Source organism: Apteryx rowi, unplaced genomic scaffold (genome assembly GCF_003343035.1).
Source record: "Apteryx rowi isolate R43461 unplaced genomic scaffold, aptRow1 scaffold_394, whole genome shotgun sequence".
In the NCBI taxonomy this organism is placed as follows: domain Eukaryota; kingdom Metazoa; phylum Chordata; class Aves; order Apterygiformes; family Apterygidae; genus Apteryx; species Apteryx rowi.
This window is the reverse complement of record NW_020450463.1, coordinates 290,830-317,217: the sequence shown is the minus strand read 5'-3', so window position 1 is coordinate 317,217 and position 26,388 is coordinate 290,830. Positions and strand designations below refer to the sequence as shown.

At 44.3% G+C, this 26,388-nt stretch overlaps 1 protein-coding gene across 1 annotated transcript; it reads right to left on the bottom strand.

Annotated features, from left to right (window-relative positions):
• Positions 1-619: 619 nt before the first annotated feature.
• On the bottom strand, positions 620-26,108 carry ANXA13 (annexin A13). The gene is made up of 11 exons (XM_026074650.1): positions 26,050-26,108; positions 12,338-12,416; positions 9,375-9,469; positions 7,537-7,707; positions 7,254-7,287; positions 7,094-7,173; positions 5,774-5,842; positions 5,476-5,577; positions 3,129-3,204; positions 2,193-2,305; positions 620-953 (listed from the first exon to the last, which is right to left on the bottom strand). The coding sequence occupies exons 1-11, from the start codon at positions 26,062-26,064 to the stop codon at positions 834-836; spliced, it is 954 nt and encodes a 317-aa protein (XP_025930435.1). The 5' UTR covers positions 26,065-26,108; the 3' UTR covers positions 620-833.
• Between the last annotated feature and the right edge of the window lie 280 nt (positions 26,109-26,388).

Below are 26,388 nucleotides of genomic sequence, written 5' to 3'. Positions count from 1 at the left end.
CCTCAGGAGGTTTCTAGTCCAACCTCTTGATAAAAGCAAAGTCAGCTACAAGGTCAGACCAGGTTGCTCAGGGTGCTATCCAGTTGGGTGTTGGAAACCTCCAAGGATGGAGACTGCACAACAATCTTGAGGCACATGTCCACTTGTGTGGGAACAGCATTTTCCTGCCTGGCCATACTTCATGAAGTCCTGCTTCCTGCCCAGCTGTGCTGCAGCACCATACCACAGGAGCTGGTGCTGATGGGGGCTGCAACTCCTTAGCTCCTTTGTGGGATAACTTAGGAGGTGACTGTGCTAAGAGGGCAAATATACAGACAGAGAAATCACTACAACTTTCCCTGGTGATAGCAGGACTTAAGTCATTAATTCACAGCTCCCAGGTTGTGTAAAGAGGTGTAAAGAGGTGTGATAATGGGCTGAGAAGAAACTAACATCCATTTTCTCTTGGCAGGACCTGTAGTGGTGTGACAAGACATTCTTCAGTTTGGGGATAAAAACGCAGGCAAAGAACAGGGATAATCTTCTGAACTAGAGAAAGACAGTAAGTCTACCCGGAAGACATAATGTCAAAAAATAAAGATTCCTCCACATATGCAAACACAAAGAGGTCAATTTAGATTTAGTTTTTTAAAATATCTTTATTGCTTAAGGACATTTGGCAAGATACCTGTAACATAAACCTCACGTCCAGCATTACTTGGCAACACGTTTCTCAGCTGGAAAGAAAATAAATTGGATTTTTTTCTTTCTGCTAATGCCACATTTTTGGATGCTACTTTGGAAACCAATCAAGAGGTGGCTGCTCAGCATGCCTCTCTGTTCTTGATGGCTTTTTAGCGTACAAGAGCCAGCAGCAACTTTCTGAAGTCCCCAGAGGTATCAGATTGGACAGCTTCAGCTAATGACTTGTTGTACTTTTGCTGGAACTTCTCTTTTATTGCTGGCAGGTCACACTGAGGAGACAAGGAAAGTCTCTTTAGAAGAGTGGGATGTGCTTTGCATAATATGTCCTGCTTCTGTCAAGCCCCTCAAAGTCCACTGTGTTCACTGGGAGGAGCAGAGGAGAAAGCAGGAGGTCCAAAACCTTGAAGGACTTTCAGGTTAATGTTTGGACTGGAGGTACGGCTGCACGTGTGGTGTGGTGATGGGACGCTAGCTGCAAGGTGGGGTATGGGAGGTGCAGAGAGCCGTGCCAGAGGGGCTGGTGGGCATCTTTGCCTGGCACTCGGTGGTGCCACGCAGGCACAGCCTTGGTACTGCACAAACTAGCACTGGTCGCTGAGGCCTCCTGAGGCCACTCTTTGGTGGCAAGAAGAGAAAGAAGCACTTCCAGGAGTGTGATTAAATGATAGTTGTGTTCTTCTAGCCACAGGTAATTTTCTGGTTGCTATGGAGGGAGAATGAAATGCCTTGTCTTGAGCTTTCCTGTGAAAAGGCACCCACGGCACGGCTCTGATCTTTATTACTGGGGTTTTAAATGTTGTCATGACTGCACCACATCTTAACAGAGAGACTACCCTGGAGACTCATTTCCAATTTTCATACTACAGATCACTAAGATCAGATACAGATCACCTCCTCACCTCTATGAACAACTCCTCCTCTATGTCAAGACTGAAACAGCAATGGGGTTACAACCTGAATAGCTTACGTGGAAGGAAAATTTAAAGACTATGTTTAGGATCTGAAATGTCTTGTGCAGTGTTGTGCTTTTTAAAATCACAATTATCTCCTTTGGCTCTTTATTTTTCTTCCTTCCTCCCTTCCTTCCCCCATCTGTTTTTCCCAGCTAGAATCAGAAAGAATTGGCAACATAGGATTATAAGCGATTCTCAGATTGGGAACTGCTGTTTTATCTTAACCAAGATTACCTTAGCTAGGATTTTACTTATAAAGATCTTTCCGGGGCCAGATCTCCCCATGGGCCAGTTTTATCCAGGTAAAGTTGACTTCACTCGAAATTGCTTTCATGCTTTCGAGTTCAGATCTTTTGAAAACAAAAATAGATGCAATATGAAAATTAGGGTTGCCTATGTACAAAAGCAGAGTGTGAGCACTGCCATCAGTGGCTCTGCACTGGTCTGAAACTGGGTTGACTGAGCACACAATCTACCAGGACTTACTCTGTACCCTTTAAATTTGTACTTCTCCCCAAAATGATTTGAAGTATGGCAGATTGCAGGGTACCCTACCTCGGCCCTGGTCACAAGGATGCGAATCAAGGTCCCTTCATCAGTCCCAGCTCCTTTCATCGACTCGTGCAGAAGTGTAGCAAAGTAACCTTGGCAGTCTTTGGCACAGCTGACTAAAGAACAGTAAGAGGCTTTCTTATACTTGTATATTCGCATTCTGTGTTATGTTTTCAGTGAGAAGGAAATAAATAAGGCAGAAATAAAGAAAACTCTTTAGGGTTGGTGTTCAGGCAGACATAGAAACTGGTAGGGGTTCATTCTGTAAGGGGTCCTCTCTTGGTATGCTAGGAGGAGGCTTGGAGTCTAAATGGGAACATACATTTCTCCACAGGGAAAGCATGCTACACAATGAAGTGATTAGCACCAAATACATTGCTACTCCACAGTGAGAATGACATGAATGAGAATGAGGATTTGCCCCTCTGGAGTTCTCCTTTCCATCTACTCTGGGGATAGCTGCTTACTCCGCAGCTTGCAGGGGCAAGATCCCAGATGCTCTTCCCCCACACAAATAAAATCTATCCCAGTAAACTAACCAGAGCCAGGGCACAGGCCTAAATACTGGTTACAGTCATCCACAGTGCTAAATTGCTATCATGGTCCCTGTACGTTTTTGAGTGACAAGATAGCACACTTGTGACAATGCCCAGGCATGGGCTGGGGTCATCACAGGCCAAGGCATTGGGGACAGCTTGGAGGCGGCCACCCTGTTTTAGAGGCTAAATAATTTAGCTGTGTGGAGGGGAGATGCATCTGGCCTGTTTAATTTCTAAAACCAATAGGTTCAAATCATTATTTAAACCTGGGTCTCCTTTGCCTGGCAGTTACGTTTGCTTTAGTTTAAAACTATCTCAATAGCTCTCACTAGACTCCTAAGAGTTAATATCAGAGGGAGATAAGAACTAGAAAGGAAAGCTATTGAAACATTTCTTTTACCAAGAGTGAGATAGGCCTTCTCCAGATCTCCAGATGTTTCACTTTTAATGGCTTCTTCTATGTCTTTCCCATGCAGCTACAAGGACAACAAAGAGGAGCCATCAGAGCTGCTATCTGTACACGTAATCCTGTTACCATAAAACCAGCATCAGATTCTGGATCCAATGGCAAAAGGCCAATTTAAATCCCTTTCAGCCTTCCCAAGGGAGTATTTCAAGGGCAGAGGAGGTCCTCCTCTGGGGTAAATGCTCATAAATTCACTGGCATCAAGGGAAGAGGACATATGAGGCCGAGTAAGGCAGAACAGTTAAGAGATGGATAACCTAAATCAAGCAGTCGTACTTGTATCCGAGGGCTTCTTTGGCAAAGAAGCTGCAGTTTCTTCTTGGGTGACCCTTAGTCAGGAGAAACTGTTTGAGCTCCCTCTAATTCCTCCACCAAGGCTCTGGATGGTTCCCACACAAACATGATAAATTTTGGAGCTTTACCAGCTGTAAGAAGGTTTGTTACTTATTGGCTTTGGGCTCCCAGGGAAAGTTTACAAGTGCTGCAGTTGTTCCTGAGTTTCTATATTATTCTGTAGGCAAGAAATTGTCAGGCTGAAGAAGGGGAAAAACAGACTGCCACTTCAAAACACAGCTTATCCTCACTTCTGTGAATTAAAGAAAATCACAAAGTCTTTTACTTTGCTCTGTTTTGCATATCAGGATGGTCCTGCATGGCTCAACACTGTAATGGACTTTTAGCTCAGACCTGGGAGACCACAGATACCAGCCAGCACGGGATACCTTCTAAGGATTTGGCCTTGAGCTCTGCAAAATCCAAGCTCGTTTAGATCTGTCCCTATTTATCTTTCCAAATGCAGAGAAGGACTGATATTTGCATGGCTCTAATCTTGGCCCACTTCTGCCTCAAATACAGCCAGGCAGGATGTGGATGGATCGGTTTGGGCAATGTGATCTGCTTGGCTTTAGAAATCAAAAAGCCAAGGTATCTTGGATATAGGATCATTTAACTTAACCCCCAGGGTTTGGGCTGCTCAGAGGGAGGGAGTAGCAGTTAGTGACCAGTTTTGTTCTCTTGCCAGCAACAAACCAAGGCTTGGATTAAGCTGTGAATGTATTTCCAGCTAAGGGTTCCTTATTGTGCTGACACTGAAGTATGGCCTTGACTGAAGGTTTTTCATCTTCAGTGCCTAGGGTTATGATTTTCTGATGATCTTAGACTGATCTTAGGGAAGCTCGGGGCTGTGAGCCAGAGGCTGGAGAGGGGACCTTCTTCTCAGAATAAATGCTACTGCTGAGCTTCCACCTAGCTGCCAGGAGAAGGACCTTGCATCTCCAATTGTTTTGACTTTCAGAGGTAATTTCCAGGCGAGAGGTCTCAGTGGAGGTCAGCTCCAGGCCTAGAAATGAGTAAAATGTCACTGGTGGGTGATGTGGGGAGAAGTAATAGAGAGCTGTGACCCTGCTGCCTACCTTGCCCTTAGCTGGGGGAGGCTTGGAGGCAGAGGACAGTGCAGCAAACTACTTGGACAGGCTGTCCACCCAGGGTGGGGAAAGAGGAGGAGGCGGGAGACATGCTTCTGCTCTCGTGGAGGGGCTGCTGGATGGTGTGCAATGAGGGAGATGGGAACCGCAGACATGTGGGGGTGTCTGGGGTAAGCTGGGCCCAGTGCAGACCCAGCCAGCTGCATACTTCCCCACTGTCCCAACAGGGTCAGGCCCCCTGGACATGGAGGGGTCCACCACTGAGTGGTGGCCACTGAACAGCCACCACTGCTCTTCAACCATGTCTCCCACTGTCTTCAGAGGACACTCCGTGATGTGGTGTGAGGACAGTAAGGGTCCAGCAGGGTTGGAAGGGAGTAGGTTAAAGAGCTGCTACGTCTGTGTGAGGGCACTTTTCCTGAAGTGGGGGATCAGGATGAGACACCTAGTCAGGCTCTGCTTGGGAGAAGGAGAGGAAGAGACTGGAAGGGCAGAACTCTGCTTCAGGGCAGTAAATTGTGAACCTGTCCCTTTGCTGGACCTCCTGCAGGAGTGGGGACACACTTCTTGGTGCAGCTGTAGAAAGAAAAGGACACCATGACGTTTATTTGGCTGGATATTGTGAGGGCTACAAAGGGAAACAGTTTTTTTACTGGCAGAAGACACAGCTTTTAGGCCCTATTTCTACAAGATCAAGATGCAGTCCTGCAGAAATATTTTTCAAGATACTGACAGCACGGAGCAATTTTCAAAATGGGAAAGAAAAGATCGCCTGCTCTACATGTAGCTGTGGGGTCTGCAAGCTACGTGTGTTGGGCCCTGCTGTGTGCAACCCAACGCAGAAGAGAATAACTCACCTTTTCATAGGCTTCAAAAGTAGCTCTCAGCTGCCGATAGCTTCTCTTTGCTAAGACTGTGTTGAAAGCCAGCTCCTCCGTTCCCCAGCGGCCTTCCCCTGCCTTGAAGATTGCACGTTCTTTTCTAGAGCATTTGTTTACCCCGGTGGAAACGCGAAGGCAGCCAGAGCCCGGGGCTCGCCGGCTCCGGCGTGTGCCCCCTGCCACCGCCCCGGTGCTCCGGTGGTCCGTGCGCGTGGCCACCTCGGAGGCAGCGCAGCGCCGGGCCATGGCGGGGTTTCTCCGCCATCGCACTTACTTCGTACAGCTCTCTGGCATCCTGCCCGGCAAGCTCGGCATTGACCTCTTGGGCCTCATCTCGGTTTGCCTACAGAAAAGGACGTTACGTTAAAAAAAAAAAAAAAAAAAAAGGCCCAAGTGCCGGCTGCTCTGTGCAGCAGCAGGGAAGTTTGTCAGCTCTGGGCGCTCAGAACCCCTTTGGTTGTAGCTTTGCTGCCATCTGCTGACAGTTGCGTAGCATTTGGGCAGTTCGGGCCTTGGCAATCCGGGGCTGAACGCTCTGCTCTGCTTGGGGTCGTCACGGGCTTTTGGTGACTCTGGCGGTGCAGCCTGTGCGTTGCCCAAGGCAGGGTCCATCCGCGGGTCCATCCGCGTGGGGCCCCACCAGGACGTTTCTGAGGAGAGCAACTGCCGCATCCATCATTCAGCTGCGGAGAAAATGTCCCCAAAACTGGAAGCGTTGTCGATTTTTACGGCGCTGGCTAGGCCCCGAGAGCAGCAAAATGGCCCTCTGCACTTCCCTCCCTAATCTGTACACCTGAGCGTTTACTAACGCGGTAATTCCTGATGGAAATCACGAAGGACTTCTCCACGTGTAAACCCTGTGTTTGTCACTCCTGAAAACACGCCCCGAGAGGCTGAACGGAGCTGCGCTGTATCACCGCTTTCCGCAATGGGAATCCAGTTGCGGTGCATTTAGCAAGGTGACCGTTATTCCCCTAAAGTTTCTTGTATTTATCGAATTTTTCCACCCCTAAGGGCTGGCTGCTGAGGCTGTCCACCGCACCGATTCCTACTCGCCTTCCTACTCTTCTTGCTTGCAGTGTTCCCCTGGAGAAGCTAACTTTTGTCCTTATTTCAAGCTGATGTAAAATAAAGTGCGTTCTAACTGAAAACATGCTTGTTCTTTGTGAATGGAAAAACAAGATGATGACGAGCTCCTATTACTTTTTCTGTATCTACCTGAGCTGCAGATTCCTCAGTTGAAACGGAAACGGTGTTTGGCCGGTTTTAGACGGAAATCAGCCCGAGGTAGCCCTGCCCTGAGTGGGTATGCCAGCCACGACCACGGCAGAAATAATAATAAAGCAACAATCTATCGTTTTCAAGGTACCAGAATTTATAAAATTACCCGTGATTTTATATAACCGCTTTAGTTATATTAAAGAGCTGTAAACACAGAAGGCTCTTACCCTGACAAAAGCCTTATGCGTGTTATAACTATCATCTCGTTACTGTATTACTTATTATAATTACCAGCTAACACTCGCTAGCGTTACCCAGGGCGGGCAGGGTGCCTGTGTCAGGTAGGCGCGCAGGAGGAACGCCCCAGCCTTACCTCCAGCACGGTGACTAGTATCTTCTTTAGGGAGCCGCTTGTGTCGCTTTTAACGTCAGACTCCAGATCCCTGTCAAAGACTGGGGAGAAGGACGTCCGTAAGGGCTCACTCGATGCCAACGGCTTTACGCGAAGGTGTGTGAAAGCAAATCTTACTTACGCCTTCTGTATGCCTCCTTTATGCTTACGATTTGCTAGGCAAATGAACAAAAAAACAAAAAATAAAACCCCAAATAAGCAAACAAGCAAGCACAGCCGCGAGTCGGCAGCACGCCCATGTCTCCCGAGCCCTGCAGCGCCCCGTTCCCGTTCCCGTTCCCATTCCCATTCCCATTCCCGCCGCGGCCGGGCTGGCACCAGTGCTGGCACCACTCTCTCGGCCTCTCGCGAGCGCCCGGGCACGCTTCACCCCGCGCTCTCAGGCAGCGCAGGGCCGTCCCAACCTTGTTGCTTTGCGTGCACAGGATCTCGATGAGCAGCGACTCGTCCGTCCCAGCGCCCTCCATCGCTTTGCGAAGCTCTCGGGCCTCGTACTCGCAGGGGAGATCCAGCAGGGCCAGCACGCTCTTTTCGAAATTCCCGCTTAGGTCTCCCTTCAGCACCTCTTCCAAATCCTGCGGAGGTGGTCGGAAGGATTAGTGCCAAAACCGAGCTTGGACTGGAGGATTTACTTATTCGCTCATTTGCTGCAGGGAATTTAATGATTTCAAAGCTTCTTCCATACCAAAAGGAACAATATCAAAAAAAAAAAAAAAACACACAGGCATTTTTTGCAAATAAAATTCCCTAAAAATTGTTGTTTTATGTTGATTGAAATGATCCTCCCCATCTGCAGATATCAGCAATAAAACTCTTACTTGTCGGAAGAAATGCAAACTAATGTTTTAAAAGCTGGACAGAAGAAACCTTGAAACACAATGCAGAAATTTCCTGCTCTGAAAAAGTTGTAGCAGAGGAATCAAACTTACTAAAATTCTCTTTTAATTTTTCTTAGAATTGGTTTCTTGGGAAAAGCAAAACTTTTCTCCGACGTTCTTTGCTTTCAAGCAATCAGCATTTTCCACCAAGAAAAAAGAAAAAAACCCACCTTTCTGATGTGATCTACTTAATTCAAAAATTAATAAGACCCTGGAGAAGAATTAGCTAGTGCATATGTGTCAGATGAACATTCATGCTGAGCATTATTTCTAATGATTTATTTTAAGTCCTATCTGCAGTTAACATCTCCTGTAGTACAGAAAGTCTTTGACAAGTTCAGATCATAAATGAAAAGAAAACCCAACTTTAAAACTATTGTTCTTCAATGTCCTCTCACATGATTGCAAATTAACGCTTGATCTATTCCAGTAAAAGACTGACATCGAGGCTGAAGTGGTTTCAGTGAGCCGCATTATGAACCTAACTTCTGTGAGCTGTTATGGGCTAACATAACTGGGATGTCTTATAGAATTTGCTTATTTCTCATGCATATTCTTATTAATGCTCATTATAGAGCTAATTCTGTAGCATTTATGCAATCAAAATCCTTCACGTGCTTGCTGTAAGGTTTACAGACAGAAGGCTTTCAGGTTCAGTGCTGCCTGCCTTAGTAACACTGATTAATGTGGAACGTTCAAGCAGACCACAAAAAAAAAAGACTGATTTAATAATAAGCCCTGCAGGATTTGGCTGTTTACCTAAATAATATATAGGAAGCTTTAGTTTTTTTCTATATGCCAAATCACCAAGGCAGTCAGTGTTTCCTCCTTCAGAAACCAAGTGCCCAAAGAGATTTCTCAGTTTTGCAATGTGTATTCTACTCCATCACTGGAATTTAATCAGTGCTAAATCCATTTAACTCAGTAAATGTATAATGGTGTAAGATCAGATAGTCCCTCTGAATTTGCATCTGGTCTTAGAGGGATTCTAACTGGGAATTTGCCTGCTACATTAATTGCATTTACACTTTGTTTCAGACTTTTTTCCCCCCAATTGTGCTGAAGATGAACAGAAGCTGAAATGTTTTTGATTTCTGCTATGAATTATTTTCTAGCTCTGCTGACTTTGATTAAAATGCTTTGTTCTGGTTGAGGCTGGTTTCCATTTTGAAGAAGACTCAAAGGCATAAGATTATTAATAATCATTATTTTAGGAGATAAAAGAAATAATTACTGAATCAGAAACTAACTGGTGCCCTCTTTAAAACTATTGGGCCATTTATATTTTCCAAAGTAGGGTAATGTAGGCTATATTTCTAAAGAGCATAGTATTTGAAACAAAGAGGTCATTTATTTTGAAATACCTTGCCAAATGCAGTCTTGTACTTCTGTTTTATCTGTTGCCTCTGCTCCGATGTTCGATTTGACAGGATTTCAATAATTATTTTTTCGTCAGTTCCTAAAAAAGAAGTTGGGCATACAGAGAATTTGATCAGGAACCCAGTGCAGAGGGGGAAAAAAAGAAAAAAAAAGATCAAGTGTCCCCTCTCCAAAGAGAAGAAAATAAATATACATATATCCACTGGCACCAACTTTAGGTTTTGTAGCATCTAAGCTTCTTCTGAGGATATATTTATCTGTAGTACAACGCTCAGAACACCATCTTGTGCTGCTTAAATTTTATCAGGGGAACTGAGTCCTCTGTTTAGCAGATCAGCTGCTGTCTGCTGCTAAAATGAGGGCGCTAACAGCACCCATGGTCTGCCCCAGGGCCGCGTCTCGCCGGAGACACTGACTTATTGGAGGCGACAGGGAACTGCTCCCTGGCTCCAGCGGGAACAGACGCGGAGCCGTGTGCCCTGCACCCTCGCGCCTGGCTTTGCAAGGGGACTTGGATGCCGCTTGGTCATACAAAGCACCTTATTCCACCATAAATAAGTAAAGCCCAGCTGCGTTTAACCCTAGATACCGACGCTGACGCCAGCGAAGCTCTCCCATGCCCCCGAGCCCTAAGGGCACCGAGCCGCACCAGGCCTGAGCCGCACGTGCCGTCACCCTGCCCGCTGCTCCCGCATCGCCTGGCGCGGGGCCGTGAGCGCCGTCAGCACGACACAGCCCGCACTGCTCGCCCGGCGGCCGCGGGCCAACGTGCAGGTTTTGGCGGCGAGGCTCGTCTGAGCGGTCCCTGCCCTTCACCACCCTCTTCCCTCTGCGCTTTTCAACTCTCGTCCCCTGAACCACGCGGCGCTTCCAGCCTCCCCTGCCCGAAACAGTGGGTCTGCCGGAGAAATAACCTTTTCCTACAGGCTTGCTTGCCCGGTGGATCCATCTTCCGATCTGGTTTATTAAACGTGGGAGCGCTTGTGCCGTCATAACAGAACGAATGGCATGGGGCGAGTGGCGGCAGTAGGTGGGGATGCGCTTAAATCGGCTTTATTAACCTGCAGCCTGGACCATGGTCTGTACAAAACGGGTTGTGCTTTGCTCTGAAAGGAGACTGGCAGAGGAGCAAGAACCACTCCACTGCCTGAATCTCCCCGTTGATGTTGTTTTAGTTGGCAAAAATAAGCGGGAGGTAGCTGGGAGTGCAGTGCCCAGCTGTACAGCTGCCCTGGCACAAGGCACGGTGGTGGGCTGCAGCTCCTGGGAAGGCACGTGGGGAGGCTGTGCGGGAATCGAACACGTGACAGCCCGCTGCGAGGGGGTCCCGGGCGCCAAGAGGAAACAGGAGCTCTGAGCTGCAGCTTCTGCAGCCTGTGGAAGCTGCTTACTAAAGGCAACGACCTTGTTGTTGTGCTTTCCTTGCCCTCAGCCACGTAAGCAGATGTTTGCACTAAACAAAGCTGCTGGAAGGCATTAGCCAATGTTTGCAGCTACGGGACAAGACTGCAGAGATCCTGCTTGGGCACTTGAGTGACGCAGCAGAGGAGCTCTTGCAGTAACGTGCGTGTCCCAGAGTACTTCCGACTGCAGGGCCAGCAGCTGGCCTGAGGCTTTGTTTTTTCAACATAGGGATTGAAATGAAGAAGGTCTATCAGGACCTATGATCCTGCATGCAATGGCCACTGCCAAAATGCCTATAGGATATAAAGGGTTCAGATGTCAGCTGAAGGGCATCCAGCCATATGCCAGCTCTGCTGAAGTGCACACATCACATGGGCTGACACAGACCTTGCTTCCCTCGTGCCCTTCTGTTGGTGGCATCACCACCCTGCTTCGTGCCATGCCTCACTGGCAGGCTCTCGTGAGCAGGGACCCTCTTTCTGGTCCCTGTACGTGCAGCACCTCACACTGTGAGGGTTTCCAGGGAGCTACCAAAACAAGCGATAAATCTGCAAGTGGTATTTGCATTCATCAGCAGCTTGTCTATTCTCATCACTGCATATCACGTCTGTACAGGACAAGTTTATGGCATCCTGTCCAGTTTTTCCTGCTTAGAAGTGAGACAGAAGGCATGATCCAACTGTAGACTGAAAACCATTGCTATCTGAAAATGTGGGGTTAAACTCTTAATAGGAAGGTCCTCTGGGGAACTGTCTTGATGGCAGGAAGCTGATAGGACAAGAACAGTTCCTAAAATTCAAGCACTTTAACTAGCTAACCCTGAATGTCAGTGCTATAGCAGGAAAAAATGCTTAAATACATGTTTACTTTGCAAATGCCTGGAGTGGGTTAATAACTTTTTGCTCTCTTGCGCTGACTGGCTGTTCTTCCTCTGCTGAATGTTGCCACCTCCATGGGTCTGAGGAACACTGTATTCCTTATGCACGTTAGTGCAAAGTCAGCCAGCTTAGTGTAAACTTCCACAGAAGATGGTGTGAGCCAAAATTTTGGTTAAAAATCCCTGACGGAGACTGAGGAGCACCATATAGACCTTTCAGGTGAAGGAGCTGCAGTGGGCTCTGAGGAGCATATAGAGGTGGTGATGTTTTTGACTGTTCCTTGAAGACCTGGAAAAGGACATATAACCATGCCCTTAATCTGGCCTGACTAGCTGGACCCCACAACTGTCATTATCAGCAGGGACAGCTTGCTGGTCCTATTGCAGTGAGCAAATGCTATGTTCATCCTGACCCCTTGGAGCCAAGCAGTTAGCAAAGTAGATGCTTCAGACCTTTGAGGAACAAGCTGGCTTCCCTTCCCATTTATCTTAATCATTAAAAACTCCACAGTTTTCTCTACGTGTGCATGTTCTTCGAGTCAGTGAGTGACAGAAAGCATCAAGATTAACTCCAAATGGTTTAAATAGTTGCTTTGCCATAAGTTTGTGCATGTGCTCTCTATAATGTTGAATTGTCCATTGTATAAAAAACGAGAGCTTTCTCACCTGCTCCTTTGCAGGCTTTATGTAGCTTCTTGGCATCCCGGTCTGCATCAAAGCCATGATGACGGTGATGAGTGGTTGACTAGAAAAATAGAGACACAACAGGTACATGGGAAACAAATTTGCATTAGTCTCTCTGATTTACAGAAGCTTGGTCAGGCTGTTGCTCAGTTTTTGTTTGCCCCACCTAAACTGTGACGTCCGAGCTGGGCTGTGCTGGTATGATATCTCTATCACTAGCGCTCCTAGAATCAGAGCAAAGCCAGCCATGACCACATGGCACAAGATGCTGAGCCTGTATAACCTTGTTCTGTCAGTTCAGCTTTGTTCAAATAATTTTGATGTAATCACTTGATAATAGACAATTTTATGCCAGATCAAATATTATTTGTTTGTACCACTTTAACGTTAGGCCAATATAAATTCCTTATCAGATGCCTGCAGACTTGTGCTGCACCTCTGCAGTACATTTGTAAATACTGGGAGCTGGTTTTCTTTCCTTCAGGCAAAATCCCAACTGGCCTAATAAAACTGGATCCTGCAAACCTTCCTTGTGCTGATGCATTCGCACACACAGATGATTGGGCACATATACCATCATACGGCTGCTGGAGCTTTTTTGTCGGAATAGTACATCTGGTTGCCTTGAGCTAAATCTGTCAGATACAATAACTCAAAGTCCACAGCAGCAGCAGTTTACAGCCTGACATATATCGATAACTGAAAGCTATGGTAAACTGAAAACCATGCCAGCTCATACTAATCTGAGCAGCTGTGAATCACAGGGGCTGCACTGTTGGTACACCCTCTATTCGCAGCAGGAGGTCAGCAACCTTTTCAATCCCTGTAGTACCACAAATCAGATCTTTTAAATGCCTATGTGCTAAAATAGACCTGTAAAACAGGTCCTAGGCTCCTAAATCAATTGGAGCTATATGCACCTCATCAACTGCGGGGGCCTAATAGGGGCACTGCCAGCGCTTTGGCATTTGCATGCCAAGAGCAACAAGTGCATCTGACTTCTTGCTTTGCAGGGTTGCCGGGCACTGGCTCTCCCCTCTGCTAATTAAGGGTTGGGACACCCCAGGGCATCGCACTGGGCTCACCCCTATTGCTAATTAAGGGTAATGACACCCGAGGGCACGGCACTGTGCTCCTAAGCCCTCCTGAAAATGTGGTGACAGCTATGAAGGAGCTACCTATTCAACGACACAGAGTCTTATACCAAGGATAAAAGCCAAATCCACTCCCCACACCGCTTTTACCTTTGTGACAGACTAAAGTCCATTTAAGTACGTGGCTCTTCTAATGCAGTTAGCAACTAGGATTCAAATTAATGCTAATCGTAGCTGCCCTAACGCAACCATCTCACTGAAATTACCTTAACTGAAAGCTATTTTACAACAACCGCAATTAGAAAGGTATTGCAACATTGCAAAAAGTTCTCTCAGTCTTATCTTACTGCAGCCTCCCAAGGTAACACTTTCACTGCCATGTCATTATCACAAATCTCGCTTGTAAATACGTATGCTATCGTATACTAGGAATGGATTGTAAAGTGAGCAGACGCATGCCAGCCTAGAAGATATGCTTGTCTAAACCTTTCAATTAAGGTGGAAATAGATGCATATAAAAATTAATGTTTTCCAGCAGGAGATTTTATTTAAGAGTCTTCAAATCTGTCAGGAAAAGGAAACGAAAAAATGCAAAGTTAGAAAACAGATGTATTTGCCTGAACTGCATTTGCATTCTTCTATTATCACAGGGTGCACGTGCTTTTCCCTTGATGGAATTGGGCACTAAAGACATTTTTGCCTAATGTGCTTGAAAATTAAACAGACCTAATGTCTGTCTTCTGTCTGATTGATACGCTACACCCTCATTTTCACTCCCCACTTGGTGATGGGAAGGTTTGTGAGAATCAGATTCACCTTTGTTCTTTGTAACGCCAGACTCAACAACGGCAGCCAACAGGACTCGGCAATGAGTCTGGGCAAACAGAACGGCGGCACCCTATGGCAGAGCGCAAGTCCGTTCTGGATACGCCGCTCCACGACGCAAATGCTGCCAGCGCAGTGGCCCTCTTTGCCCGAGGGTCGCCCACGCGTGGTGTTGACATGTGGAGCGCGGCTCGGGTGGTCCTCGACAAGCGCCTGGTGCAATGAGCATTTCTCGTTTGTGCAAAAGCATATTTGCCAACAGCTAAATGTCTTATCGGCTGTAATACTGATAAATCAGTTGAGAGTCCTTCCATTTGGAGATCTGTGCTGTAGAATAAAAATGCCTAATTCCCACCAGGATTACTTATTGAGGCCATCACTACTCTTAAGGCTACATAAATAAAATTGGACATCAATTCTATGTCCAGCTGAGCTCCCCTCGTTTTCTCGCTAGTTTCCTATTTGCTTCTGGAAACTTTTAGAAACATATCCATTAATTTTCCATGCATGAACTTGTGAACTCTTGAGTGGGGCAGAATTCATCCTGACATCGGAGGGCCCAGGTTTTACGGGGGCAGCTGTAGTGTGAGACACGACACACGAGTGTGTGGTGCCGCTATGGTTGCCCTCTCTCCATAATACCACGTTTAACATGCAAAGGGTTCTCAGCACTTCAGTCTCTAAGTTGGAGAGACATCCCTGCCCTTCTGCCGTCCTGCGTGGAAAGGAGCTGTTTGCAGGAAGAAGACGATATCTGAAGGAGTAAATAATAGTGCCATGAAGTTATCATTATTTGGAGTCAGCACATTTTTAAGACGGTGTTCCTGCCCCTCATATGATCGATCCCTTTGTCAGCACCGCACTTATTCTACAGTTCTCTGCAAAGCATTTCTTTGTGAGGGCAAGGACCACTGGAAGTAGCTGAGAAATCAGCAAAAACAAGACAATTCTGGAGCACAAAATGCAGAGAAAAGCACTAACACACTATATTAACAGTATAGATTTGACTGTTTTGCTGTATCCAAGTGCCATGCTAATTTATAGCCCCCCAAATTCATTTCTGTAATGGGAGGTCAGAACTATCACTCCAGATTTGCTTCCATGTAACCTGGGACAGAAGTCGCACTGGGGAGAAAAGAGAGGAAAAAGGCTTTGTCTGGCATTTGCTCCCACTTCTCAATCATTCAGCATGGATGCAAACACCTGTGTGAATGCCCAAAGGTGCTGGTCTGTACTTTGCTCTGCCGTAAGTACCGGCGGGATTTGGCTGGGGGTTAAGCTGGGAGCTGGCTGAGGACCCAGCTCCCTCTCTCCCGGCTCTCGCCAGACCAACGCTGCCCAGTCCTGCCGTTCCCACTGCCCCAGCAGTGCCCTACCACAGAGCCAGCTTGTCCTGCTAATAACATTACGAGGCTTTGGGAACTGCTATTTTATGCCTTCACAGCTGTTCAGTTATACCCAGATTTTAGTGAGTTCCTACCTCCTAAGGGAAAATGTTGCAGTTCGTGTGTAGTACAGTTGCATCAGGTAGGAAAAAGGTAGCACCAATGACTGAAATAACAGCATGGATTTACAAGGATTCATAAAGACATAAACGAAGAAAGGCATTTGTTTTCAAGGGAAAAGATCACGCAGAAGGAAAGGAAGGCTTGTTTCTTAGAGACGTTCAGGATATGTTTGTTTTAATGCACCACAGGAATCTATTGAGTCAGCTGGGCTAAAGCTTCCATCTTCAAATAAATCACTGTAAAACATTAATTGAGGCTGGGGAATACCATTTGTAGAGTATTATGTGCAATACTAGCATCACAGCTTTTATGGATAGCAAATCTGATACTATGGGTGGGTGACTGTCACGGCCAACTCCTGAGTTAGCTGGAAAACTCTGGTTAAAATTCACTATCTCCTGGCCCCACCTTTGGTCTTGGCCACGGGCACAGCCTTCCTGGGCAGGAGAGCTATTTCAGAGCCGTACTGCTCCCTAGCCTGCACGGCTCACAGGTGGATTTTGCTGTAAGGGATAAGTGGCAGAAGAAACTGATGTTTAACACTGCTTCAGGCTTTGCACATATTATTCATTTAAAAACATGAGCAGAGTCACTGTTTAATATGCTCATTGTTTTAGAGTTAAGATTTTAGATTAGAATTGAGTCATTAATGACTTTGAGTGTTTACAGCAGTTTACTGATAGTGTGATGCGGAGTCTGAAACACCAGCTGGGCTGATATTTATATATATATTGCAGCTGAACATAGTATGGAAAGGAACTTTTCTTCCACATTTCCTTCCAATATTATTTTAATTAGTGCAACCAGTGTTCTGGTGGCAAGAAACCCTCTTTGAACTTCCAGCCTAGCTTTATTCTTGGCATGCGTCCATTTGTTTTTTCTGCCAACAGTGTTCCTTTGGCACAGTGATTGCCTACACGATACGTTTATACACAGCAATCATTTTCCTCTGCAGCTTTAGCTAAAATTGTCACAGATTTATTTCAATTAAATTGGATAGACTATGACTGGTCAAAAACTAACATTTTAACTTATAGTAAAGCACACCAAGTAATTTTTCTTATTGTCAGTTATGTTTTATTTCAAGGACCTGAAAGATGAGCTTATAGCTGATGATGGTCCACAATGCTTAGAGAAGCATTTGGAGAATTTTCTTGAAATGTTGGCATGGGAAGTGCTTATGGTGCACAAATAAATGTTTTAGCAAGAAGATTGGCAAAACTAAGAAAGAAAGAAAGGAAAAATAAGAGCTCCAGTGGGTTCAAGGCATCAATAGTCAGAATGTTGCAGTACATAGCAGAAATTTATGAAGACAAAAGAGGATGTGAGCTTTGCAACCAAAATCTAATAGCTTGCTTGACCAAAAGACAATTAAGCCTGAAGTAGATATAAACTGCCAAGTCGGCAGAAAACACGCACAGAAGAAACACTAGCAAGAGCATGTCAGATAGCTTCCTGTATTGCAAAAGAGACAAAGTACTCCATCTGAAAACAGCTGACAATAGCCGAACAATCGCAGCTGCCTTGCCATCCATATCATCTTAAGCAGACGCCACGACCACGCTCAAGAGCAGAAGTTTATGGAGAAGTAAAGTCACAACAGCCGAAAGGGCAGCTGGTCAGGATGCTGCTGACGGCGCTCATCCGCGGCAGCTCTCGCATGGATCGATGCTGAAGATGTGCCTGGATAAACGCAGACACAGGCCCCTAGGGGCAAAGCGTGAGGAAGGGGCAGCAGCAATGTGGCTGCTCATGAAAGCAGAGGACACACAGATATAAAAGCCAAGGGCTCTTATAATCAGGACCGGGCTGATCCAGGGAGGCTGAGTGCCTGCCCCAGTCTTCATTTGAGCCAGATCCATTTACGTGCTTTATCCAGTGGGTGCCTTATTTCAGGCTTATCTTGTGTTTCATTTTTCTTTGGCTAACAGAAGCATAAAGTACATCTAAACCAGCAGCCTGTAGGAAGGGCAGACTGACCCAGCCAGGCTTTTTAAAGCCCTGACTACTGCATGTAAGCGGGGCTTGGAATAAAACAGGGCAGAATTCAGTTGTCTAAACGTAGGTATCCTGTGCCACTGGAGATGCCCCAGGGTAAGCGGCTAGCTGCCAGCTTGGAAATGTGTGGTCTCCCGTGGGTCCTCCTGGTGCAAATGCCTCACATACCCAAAGGCATTTCCAACAGCTCTAGATGCACATGTTTAGGCGACAGAATCAAGTACCTAGCATTTTACCAATTTTGTTATTTTTCACATAAATTTAATTATGTTGAGAAGAATTCATTGGAGAGAACCAAGTTTTTAAAAAACAATTATAAAAAACAGTTCCCTATGCAACAATTTGAGCCTTCCTTACTACCAAACAGGTGAGTGCCAAAAATCCCTCTGCCTGGTTTGCCACAGATTTACGTCTCCCGGCTGACTGATTTCTGTGCCTATGCTGCCTCCTCCAGCAGAAGCAACTTCTGTGAGTGGCACGGTCATAATGGCCCATCACTGTGTGGACTCTCTGGTGTCTAATAAGGGTTGATTTCATGTCCCAGTCTTTTGTTCAGGGGATTTCTAATACATTCTCTCTCTTCTATTGATTTTCATGAAACTTAATAGGCACCACATACTTTTGAGACTTGTACCCTGCTGGTAAATCCAACTAAAAATTTTCCAGTGGGTCCAAATGCTTTTAGCTGGCAGAGCAGATATATACAGGCTGCTGTCATGTGCACCCTGTTTCTTTAGGAAAGCAGGCTGAAAATGATCCATCATATCCCTAACGGTAAGCACAGGAATGGCAGAAAAACAAACAAGCCAAAACAATCCAAAATCCTTCACAAATGAGAACCTGTGGACCCTATTGAGATGTCTCAGCTCTCACTGTAGCACTGTCACAGATTCACCAGTTCAAAGCCATTTGGGGAGGGTCTTGTCTCCAGCTAATGAACCAGGTCTCTTCCAGCTCAGTGCTGCTGGATCTGTCAGGAAAGGTTTGGGTAGAGTTGATCTTGCTGTGGGCGATGGATAAGTTGGCTGACATCTCAAGGTGCCTTCCAATCCCATATTCTACGAATTTCTATTTTCTTTTCTTTGTGTGTGTGTGTGTGTGTGGAGAGGAAGATTTATTTCCTCTGTCTACCAAGAAATGTCCCAAATCATCTGGTCATTTTGTTAGCATGATAAATGACAGGATTGGCATGTTTATCTCACTAGTTAAATTGTATCTAATATATTCCTATCACAGAAGACATCTTTTGGCAAATCAGTCCCTACATGATTAATTATTTATCAACACATACATACTTAAGATTAATTATTTATCCTAGCAGAAGCCTTTAATGTGCTATAATGTAACTGGAATCCAAGGTTAACTAGACTAACAGTATGGGACAGAGAAAGAAAAAGACACATAAAACCACATCTTGTGGTTTTAGTCTTCTACTACATCACACATTATCAGGATAACATCCTGTTATCAGAACAAACTCCCAACTCTTACCCAAAGTGACAGTTTGAGTGAAAAATGGCCTAATTCTCGTCACTCACTCCCAGGCATTTCCTTGTGTTAAGAATAAAATACAAGAATAGATGTGGGAGTAAACTGTTCTATTTTGGTTCTGGTGTACTCCAAAAGACAGAGTGAAAAGATGATGTTACATTTGTACTTCTCCAATAGTCTAATTTATACTAGAATAGTCATTTCTAGTCATAAAAGTTTTGTTCAACCTATTTTAATGCTTCTTCAGGCCCCTTTGAACAGGGGCAATTTTTGGATTATAGTAGAAGGCATGAGTCTAACAGGAATAGTCACCTTACTACAACCTCCTATAACTATATAAGGCCCCAGGTGACTGGCAGCCTCTGCACGGGGACAGCCTCACTCGTGGCCATGCCAGCCAGCTCCAGCACTGGGGCTGCAGTCACGCTGCTCAGCAGCCGTAAGAAGGACCACAGGCAAATATTTTTTGGGGAAAGAAAGCTGACTTGCTCAGAAAGCTCCAGACCATCAATCAAAAAGGGCAGAAAAGTAGATAAAGCCCGCTTGATTTCAGTTCACAGGTACTTCCATGATGAAAACTTCCAAATATTAACGGGCTCTTTAGTAGAGTGGAGAAAACAACAAAAAAACCCCTTCAGAGATCAGTTACTGGTAGCCTAGGTCAGGCCTCATCTAAGTCTAACATAGTCTAAGGTCATGTTTTTGATGGGTGAGGATGATTAGTCTTTAGCAGATGGTGGGTTCCCCATCTCTTAGAGTCCTCACATCAAAGCAAGAGGCTTTTCTTCAAGCTTTTCCTCAGTGAAATTCAGATAATTGGGTTCAGGTGTTCAGGTAGGAACTCATGTGAATGCAAAGGTCTTTAACACACAGGTCAAAGTAGACGGGAGCTAACATTTAAAAACAAACAGAAGCCAACAGCTGTGGCATGTTGGCAGTAGGGAAGTTATCAACAAGCATCAGGGTTTGTGCTATGGTAATAAAAAGATTGGGTTGTTAAACACCTGCAATTGGAAGAAAGGCTTAGTCCTGTTTTTACAGCATTGGTACTCTTGGTCTTCATTTTGGACATTTCTCTATTGCTACATTTGCCAAAGAAATTAGTTCTTAGGGAATGTAACGAGAAGATGAGCACAGGAGGGGTAGGTTTAGGCAAAACATACATAAGTCAGTTGGTGAGTGCTCCCTTAGGCATACATATGTCCTTTTGACAGCAACGGTTTCTTTCTCTTCTGTTTAGCAGTCTGTAAAACATACCTGTCACTCTTGTTTGTTTGAGCAATTTTCTCAGGCAGCTACAATACGTAAATGGAAAATTGCCATCTGCTTCCATGACTGCTCAGAGGACCATATCCCCGTATTCGAGCGCCACTTGCTGCCTGCTGGGCAGGCTGCTGTTCTCTCCCAAATCCTCATGGCTCCTGTAGGTCTACCGGCTGTATGAGAACCACCCATGCCATGGGACTAGCCTACAGCAACGAAGCAGGTTCGGTATGAAGCATTTAGTGGATAATGCAATGTGCACAGGTCATGTAGACTGCACTACTCTGCTCAGCAGCCTTTGCAATGGCACCTTCCAAACTGATAGGTGCAGATACACTTCTTTTCTAAATCGCAGACTAAAACTACGACGACGACAAGATTATAATAGAATCAGTTGCATTTATTTTTCCTATTATAAACAAGTGGCAACAGCCAAGCCCATTGCTCTGGCAGTTATTTAAACTGCAAAATCAAAACATGTTTCTACCACCATGTCTCTCCTGTTTCAAGGCAGTTGTTAATATATCATCTCATAATAGCTTATGGCTAATTTTTTATCCACCTAGTTTATTTACACTCATCACCATGATAAGAGAAGTCCACAATCAAGAAAAATAAGTTTTGGGAGGGGTTCTCTCATGGCTGAATTTTATATCATCCATTTCTAGTGTGTCCAAACTCCTTGATAGAGATTACTTTTAAAATCGGAGTTAGTTACCATGGTACCATGCAGTGGAAGTGGATTGCCAAAGTTGTGAAATCGCTAAATACCATCACCTTTGAGACGTCCCAGAGTACCCAGGACATCTGCCCGGGGCTGGCTGACATGACACAGGACTGAAGGGACCTGAGCCCTCCGCGTGACAGCTGGAGCCAGGTAGGAAGGGACGCTAGAGACCTCCAGAGGCACCATGCCTGCATTTCGGCACTGACTCACGCCTCATGTGACTTCCTGTTAATACTTATCTTGAAAACAAAAGCCACAAAAATGGCAAACAAATGGCTTTATTCGCCTAGGACAAATCTGGAATTTCAAATCTAGAACAATTCTGTATTACACTAGGGATGGATTTGTCTGTTTAATTTTACTGACCATAATGCCTGATTCTAAAACACTGTATGCTGGGCCATTAGTGGTTATGATAACTAAAATGATTGGAAACTGGTCTACTCTGCCTCTTTTTCAGTAGAGATACCAAATCTCTGACTAGAATGGTAACACAGAGAAGTGTTCTTATAATTTATTAACAATTTTACACTCCTCTGATTACATCAACTAAGTCTTGTGATGAGTTCCAGTAAGTTAATATTGATGGAGCAGAAGTTAATTCTTGTGTATGCCAGCACAAAAACTTATGTGATTAAGTATGCCCATACAAGGCTCAAATATATGGACACAGTCTTCGCGGATGTTATGCAGACTTCTTAATATATTCTAAATCTGAATTATTTAAAAGGAGAAGAACTGGATGGATGTAGTGCCCCATCAAGGAAGCCCCAAGCTTACGTGCTTCTCCCTATGGTCCCTAATGTTTCCTTGCTTTTAAAACGTTCCTCTGCAAGATGCATTATCTAAACGCCACGTGAAAAATATGTCTATATATCATAGATACATACCTGGGTTATTATTGTACAGACATTGCTCATATGGTGTTTAGTGTCTGACAAACCAGCTGTCTATACTGAACGTGGAGGTTTCTGCGTCTAACTCCTTTCCGCCTCACAGGATGGAAGAAATCTCGAGACACAACCAGGTCACCTGAGCCACCAGAGTCAGCTGAATCAGTCCATTACTTCATTACTTAGCCACAGTTAACAATAAAGGGGAGAGTATCTTTTCCAAATTTGACAGGCTATCTTCTCTTCATAGGAAAGATAGAACTTGGCAGAGCTTACTGAAGATGCTGTATACACAGAAGAGCTTTAGATTCCAGTTATTTTGCATTTTTTATGTTTTTTGTAAAAATAATGACCTTTTAATACTTCCAATAGTTTTTGGCCACAACTGAAATGCATCATAAATGTTTCATGGATATATGTTTGTTAACACCTACCACAGCTGCACTCAGGTCTAAAAGGCACAGCAAATATCATGGATAAATGGGGACCATGGAAATGAACATCTGCCATGGTTTTTTCCCCAGTTTCATGTGGTTGAACAAGAAGGTATTTCTATCTTCTGCTGACTCTGGGCTTATGGCCAGGGACTGAACAAGAATCTACTGTCACTGAATATTGGTCTATAAGGAAGCAACAAATAACTATTGTTGAGCTTTGTGATGAGATCAAAAAATCATACTGCAATAAATAATACTGGTACTAAGGTACTATAGGCAATGCAGAGGCCCTTATGATGTTTGTGAGCTTTGAACTTATCCCCAAGAAGCTTTATCAGGCAGATGTGCTCTACAAAGTTATACTTACTTTTTTACCTTCAAGTTCTCAAACCATCTGGCCAACGGCAACCTGCCATCCCCTTCTTATGTTAGAGCCCTCCCTGGCAGAAGGTTTGTGCTGCTCACAATGACAAGATGAAACTCAAAGGACTCCCAGAGAATCTCAAACAATTGTTTAAAATAAAAACAAAGTCCTTGTCCACCCCCCAGATTAATTTAAGTTACAAACATCACAGAGAACAACAGAACAATGCACACAGGATTCTTGAGAGACGGAAGGTTAAAAAAGCTAAGCAATTTCACAAAAGTCAAAAACAATCAAACTTTTCAAACCATCATACCATGAAAACCATTGCTGCTATTCTCAAACTTTCCCCAAAGCACCTTGCTTACAGCAGAGCAGCTACCCAGATTTTCAGATGAATTGATTTCACTTGTGGTAATTTTGAAGAAAAGCAGAAGTACAGATAAGCTTGAAGATACCAGACTGCAAAGAGACAATAATTGGAGACTTTAAATCTTGAAGGGTATGCAGTCAAGACTGGTTGATTGTAGAAAGAGGAACTGGATCCAGTTTTCAGACAGTGAAAAGCATGTGGAAATATGCAGATTCGGAGCTGTAATTTTGCATCAGGTGCAGCTCTTGACCAAGAGCTCAATTTCTGTGAGAAAGCTATTCTTTGGTACTGGTTGGAAATATTTTGTTGAAACCATTTTTTTCCCCAGTAAAATCTGTTACTTTTATTCAAATTAACATATTTAGGAAGATACTGATTTTGATGAAAGTTCTATTTTAAATATGAAGAGACATTTTGATACAGCTGAAAATTTCCATTTTAACATCCATGTAATGGAACATTTTCATTATTTTGTTTTGAACAATGCTTAGCTTTCAGTGCAAACTTCATTTATTAATGACACTTTTTTTTTAAGTTTTAAAACCTAAATCCATTTAACCAGAACAAAATATCTCAAGTGACACAAATGATTCAATTTCTATTTCTCCCACCAGAATTTGGGCTATTCAAAAACTTTTCAGTTCTGAAATTTCAAAGCAGACAAAATTTTGGAAAGATGTAGTATTCAACAGAATGCAAGAAGCCAGTGTTTAGCCAGCTTTACTAGTGTCAATCTTGACTGCCAAATACGGGTTGCCTCTGTGCACTGCAGTGCTTCCCAAAGCCACCATAAGCCACTGCAACACGTGCTGTAATACCATGGTGCCCCTTTCATCCTTCATAAAAAAAGTGCTTACTGGTGCATCTGCTGACAAACTGGTAGTCCCTACGGTTGATTTCCGTATATCCTCTGTGAGGCTGTAAGACTTGCTCTGGAGGTTTAAAAAACACAATAAACAAGACACTCATGAACCTAGGATTGCAAACTATGAGATTAGGAGAAAGAACAAAACTGCAGTTGAAAAGCTCTGTTAAGAACTGAATATTTTCAGGTTATTGCAGAAGTGGTTCTCTGAAACAGATGCAGGCATTTCTCCAAGATTACCTGTAATTTCCTAGAGACAAACACGGAATGATGATAAGGAGCTGCAATTCTCAGATGAGTCATAGGCTGAATCATTGGGTACTCTTTCAACACAGGCTCGCACCTCTTCCCACTGAAGCCTACAGCACAACTTCATTCTTCCATAGATACGTCCAGGCCAGTGTTGCTGGCTACCTCGTCCAGCACAGAGCTCATACAACTGCTAAACCTGCCTGAGGTGTAGTGCTGCAATCTCTGCTGCCACAGATAGACACAAACCAGCTAATTTAAAACTAAATTGGATATATCTGCTCCTGTCCAATGAAAGTGTTGTCACCTCCTTTGGGGGCTGGTGGCAGCTCTCCAGGTCAAGTCCCTCGGGAGGTGCCCACCGACCATGCTTGGATGTGTGCTTACATGAGCACACAGGGCTGTGCCGAAGGAGCCTTTCTCGGCCTCATGTTTCCTCTGCAACAGCAGATTGCTGAATTACTTCTTTCTCACTATGCAAACAGCTGGGCCAGAAATGGACGGCGAGAAGATGGGGCCAGCTACTCTTTCACAGGGAGATGCAATGATGCACGAATTGGCCCCTTCTACTGGCACTGACTTGTGATCTCTCCTAGCTCCTTGGCTCAGTAGCTGGAACCTTGGGCAAATGGTATGGGCTCTCCTGCTAGGAGTCTGGCAGAGAAAATGACCTGAAGAGCGGCTCCAAAAGCAACAGATGCTCTGCATCTCTCAAGGCCTTGCTAAATTTGAATAAAACAATAGTCATGTAATAAAATAACACACATCTTAAGAGAGAAACTATTGCAACATTAGTCTATGTCAGCTAACACGCTGTCCTCTGTTGATACTGCTAAACTGCAGATTTTCTGAATCAATATGCAAAACTGAAAAAATATTGTGGTCGTTTATCCATTAATTTTAAAATGAAGCTAAAAAACCCCAACTTCTTCAGTGCAAGCTACTTAATTTTCAGAAGCACTGAGCATTCACAGCTATCACTCCAATTTTTGACAATCAGGCTGTTTTGAGAGTAAATATGCAGATTTAGATATTTATTATTAAACACACAAACGTTAGCCAAAATTCTCTCAGTCAAAACTCATATGGTAATTCAATGTGGTAAGTCCTGATGCCTGGATTTTAATCAGGCCCTTCTGAGAGTACCGCAGTTTCAGATTACTCCTGTCCCTACTATCCAGTGATAAACTTTGACAAAGTTTGAAACTGTTGGCCTTTGGAACCGGAAGGTTTTCGTAGACCTTTAGGGAGTTATTTTAATGTTTAAGAAAGTTTTAATACAAATTTGCCATTTAAAATGAGTTGTCCCATGACATCCTACTCGTTGTTTCTTTCTCTCAAAATTAAAGTACTGCAATTTTTAACTGTGCCACAATCAGCGTCAAAAGACTCAGAACCTGTGTTACAGTAACAATTTCATAATTCATGTAATGCAATGAAGTGGATGTTGCTGTCTACATACAAGAGTTTCCACCCCACATTTAAAGTAGACGTTGCATTTAAATCTTCATTTGCAGCTGCATTAATGTCATTTAAAGTGAAAAGGGACAAAAATAACAAAAGGAAATGGCTGTATTCTTGACAATCCAAATTAAATAACTACTTACATGCGAGCCACCCATTTTTGCTTAGTCTGAGTGTGGAAGATACAACTCTTCTGCTCTTCAATAAAACAAGCATTCAGATGGAATAGTCAAGTCTTTTACTAGAGCAGCTAATCATACCCAGCCCTGGGTTAATCAATAACTTTTGACATTATTTAAATTCTAGTCATTTCAAGGTGGGGTGTGTTCATCATTATACGGTGGCTTTATCCTACAATCTAATAGTACATCCTGTTGGGTCATAGAGCTGGCTGGTCTCTTTGGGAAAATCAGGATCTTACAATATAAGCCACCAGGTTATATATAGTCTTTTATCTAATAGTTATTACAATGATTTAAAAT

Bases quoted from the DNA above. Each gene is read 5' to 3' on its own strand.
- ANXA13 (XM_026074650.1), bottom strand. The intron at 7,288-7,536 runs GTTGGGACGGCC...TCATTTGCCTAG, and splicing joins TGTGCACGCAAAGCAACAAG to CAAATCGTAAGCATAAAGGA. The intron at 5,843-7,093 runs GTAAGGCTGGGG...CCTTTTCTGTAG, and splicing joins TACTAGTCACCGTGCTGGAG to GCAAACCGAGATGAGGCCCA.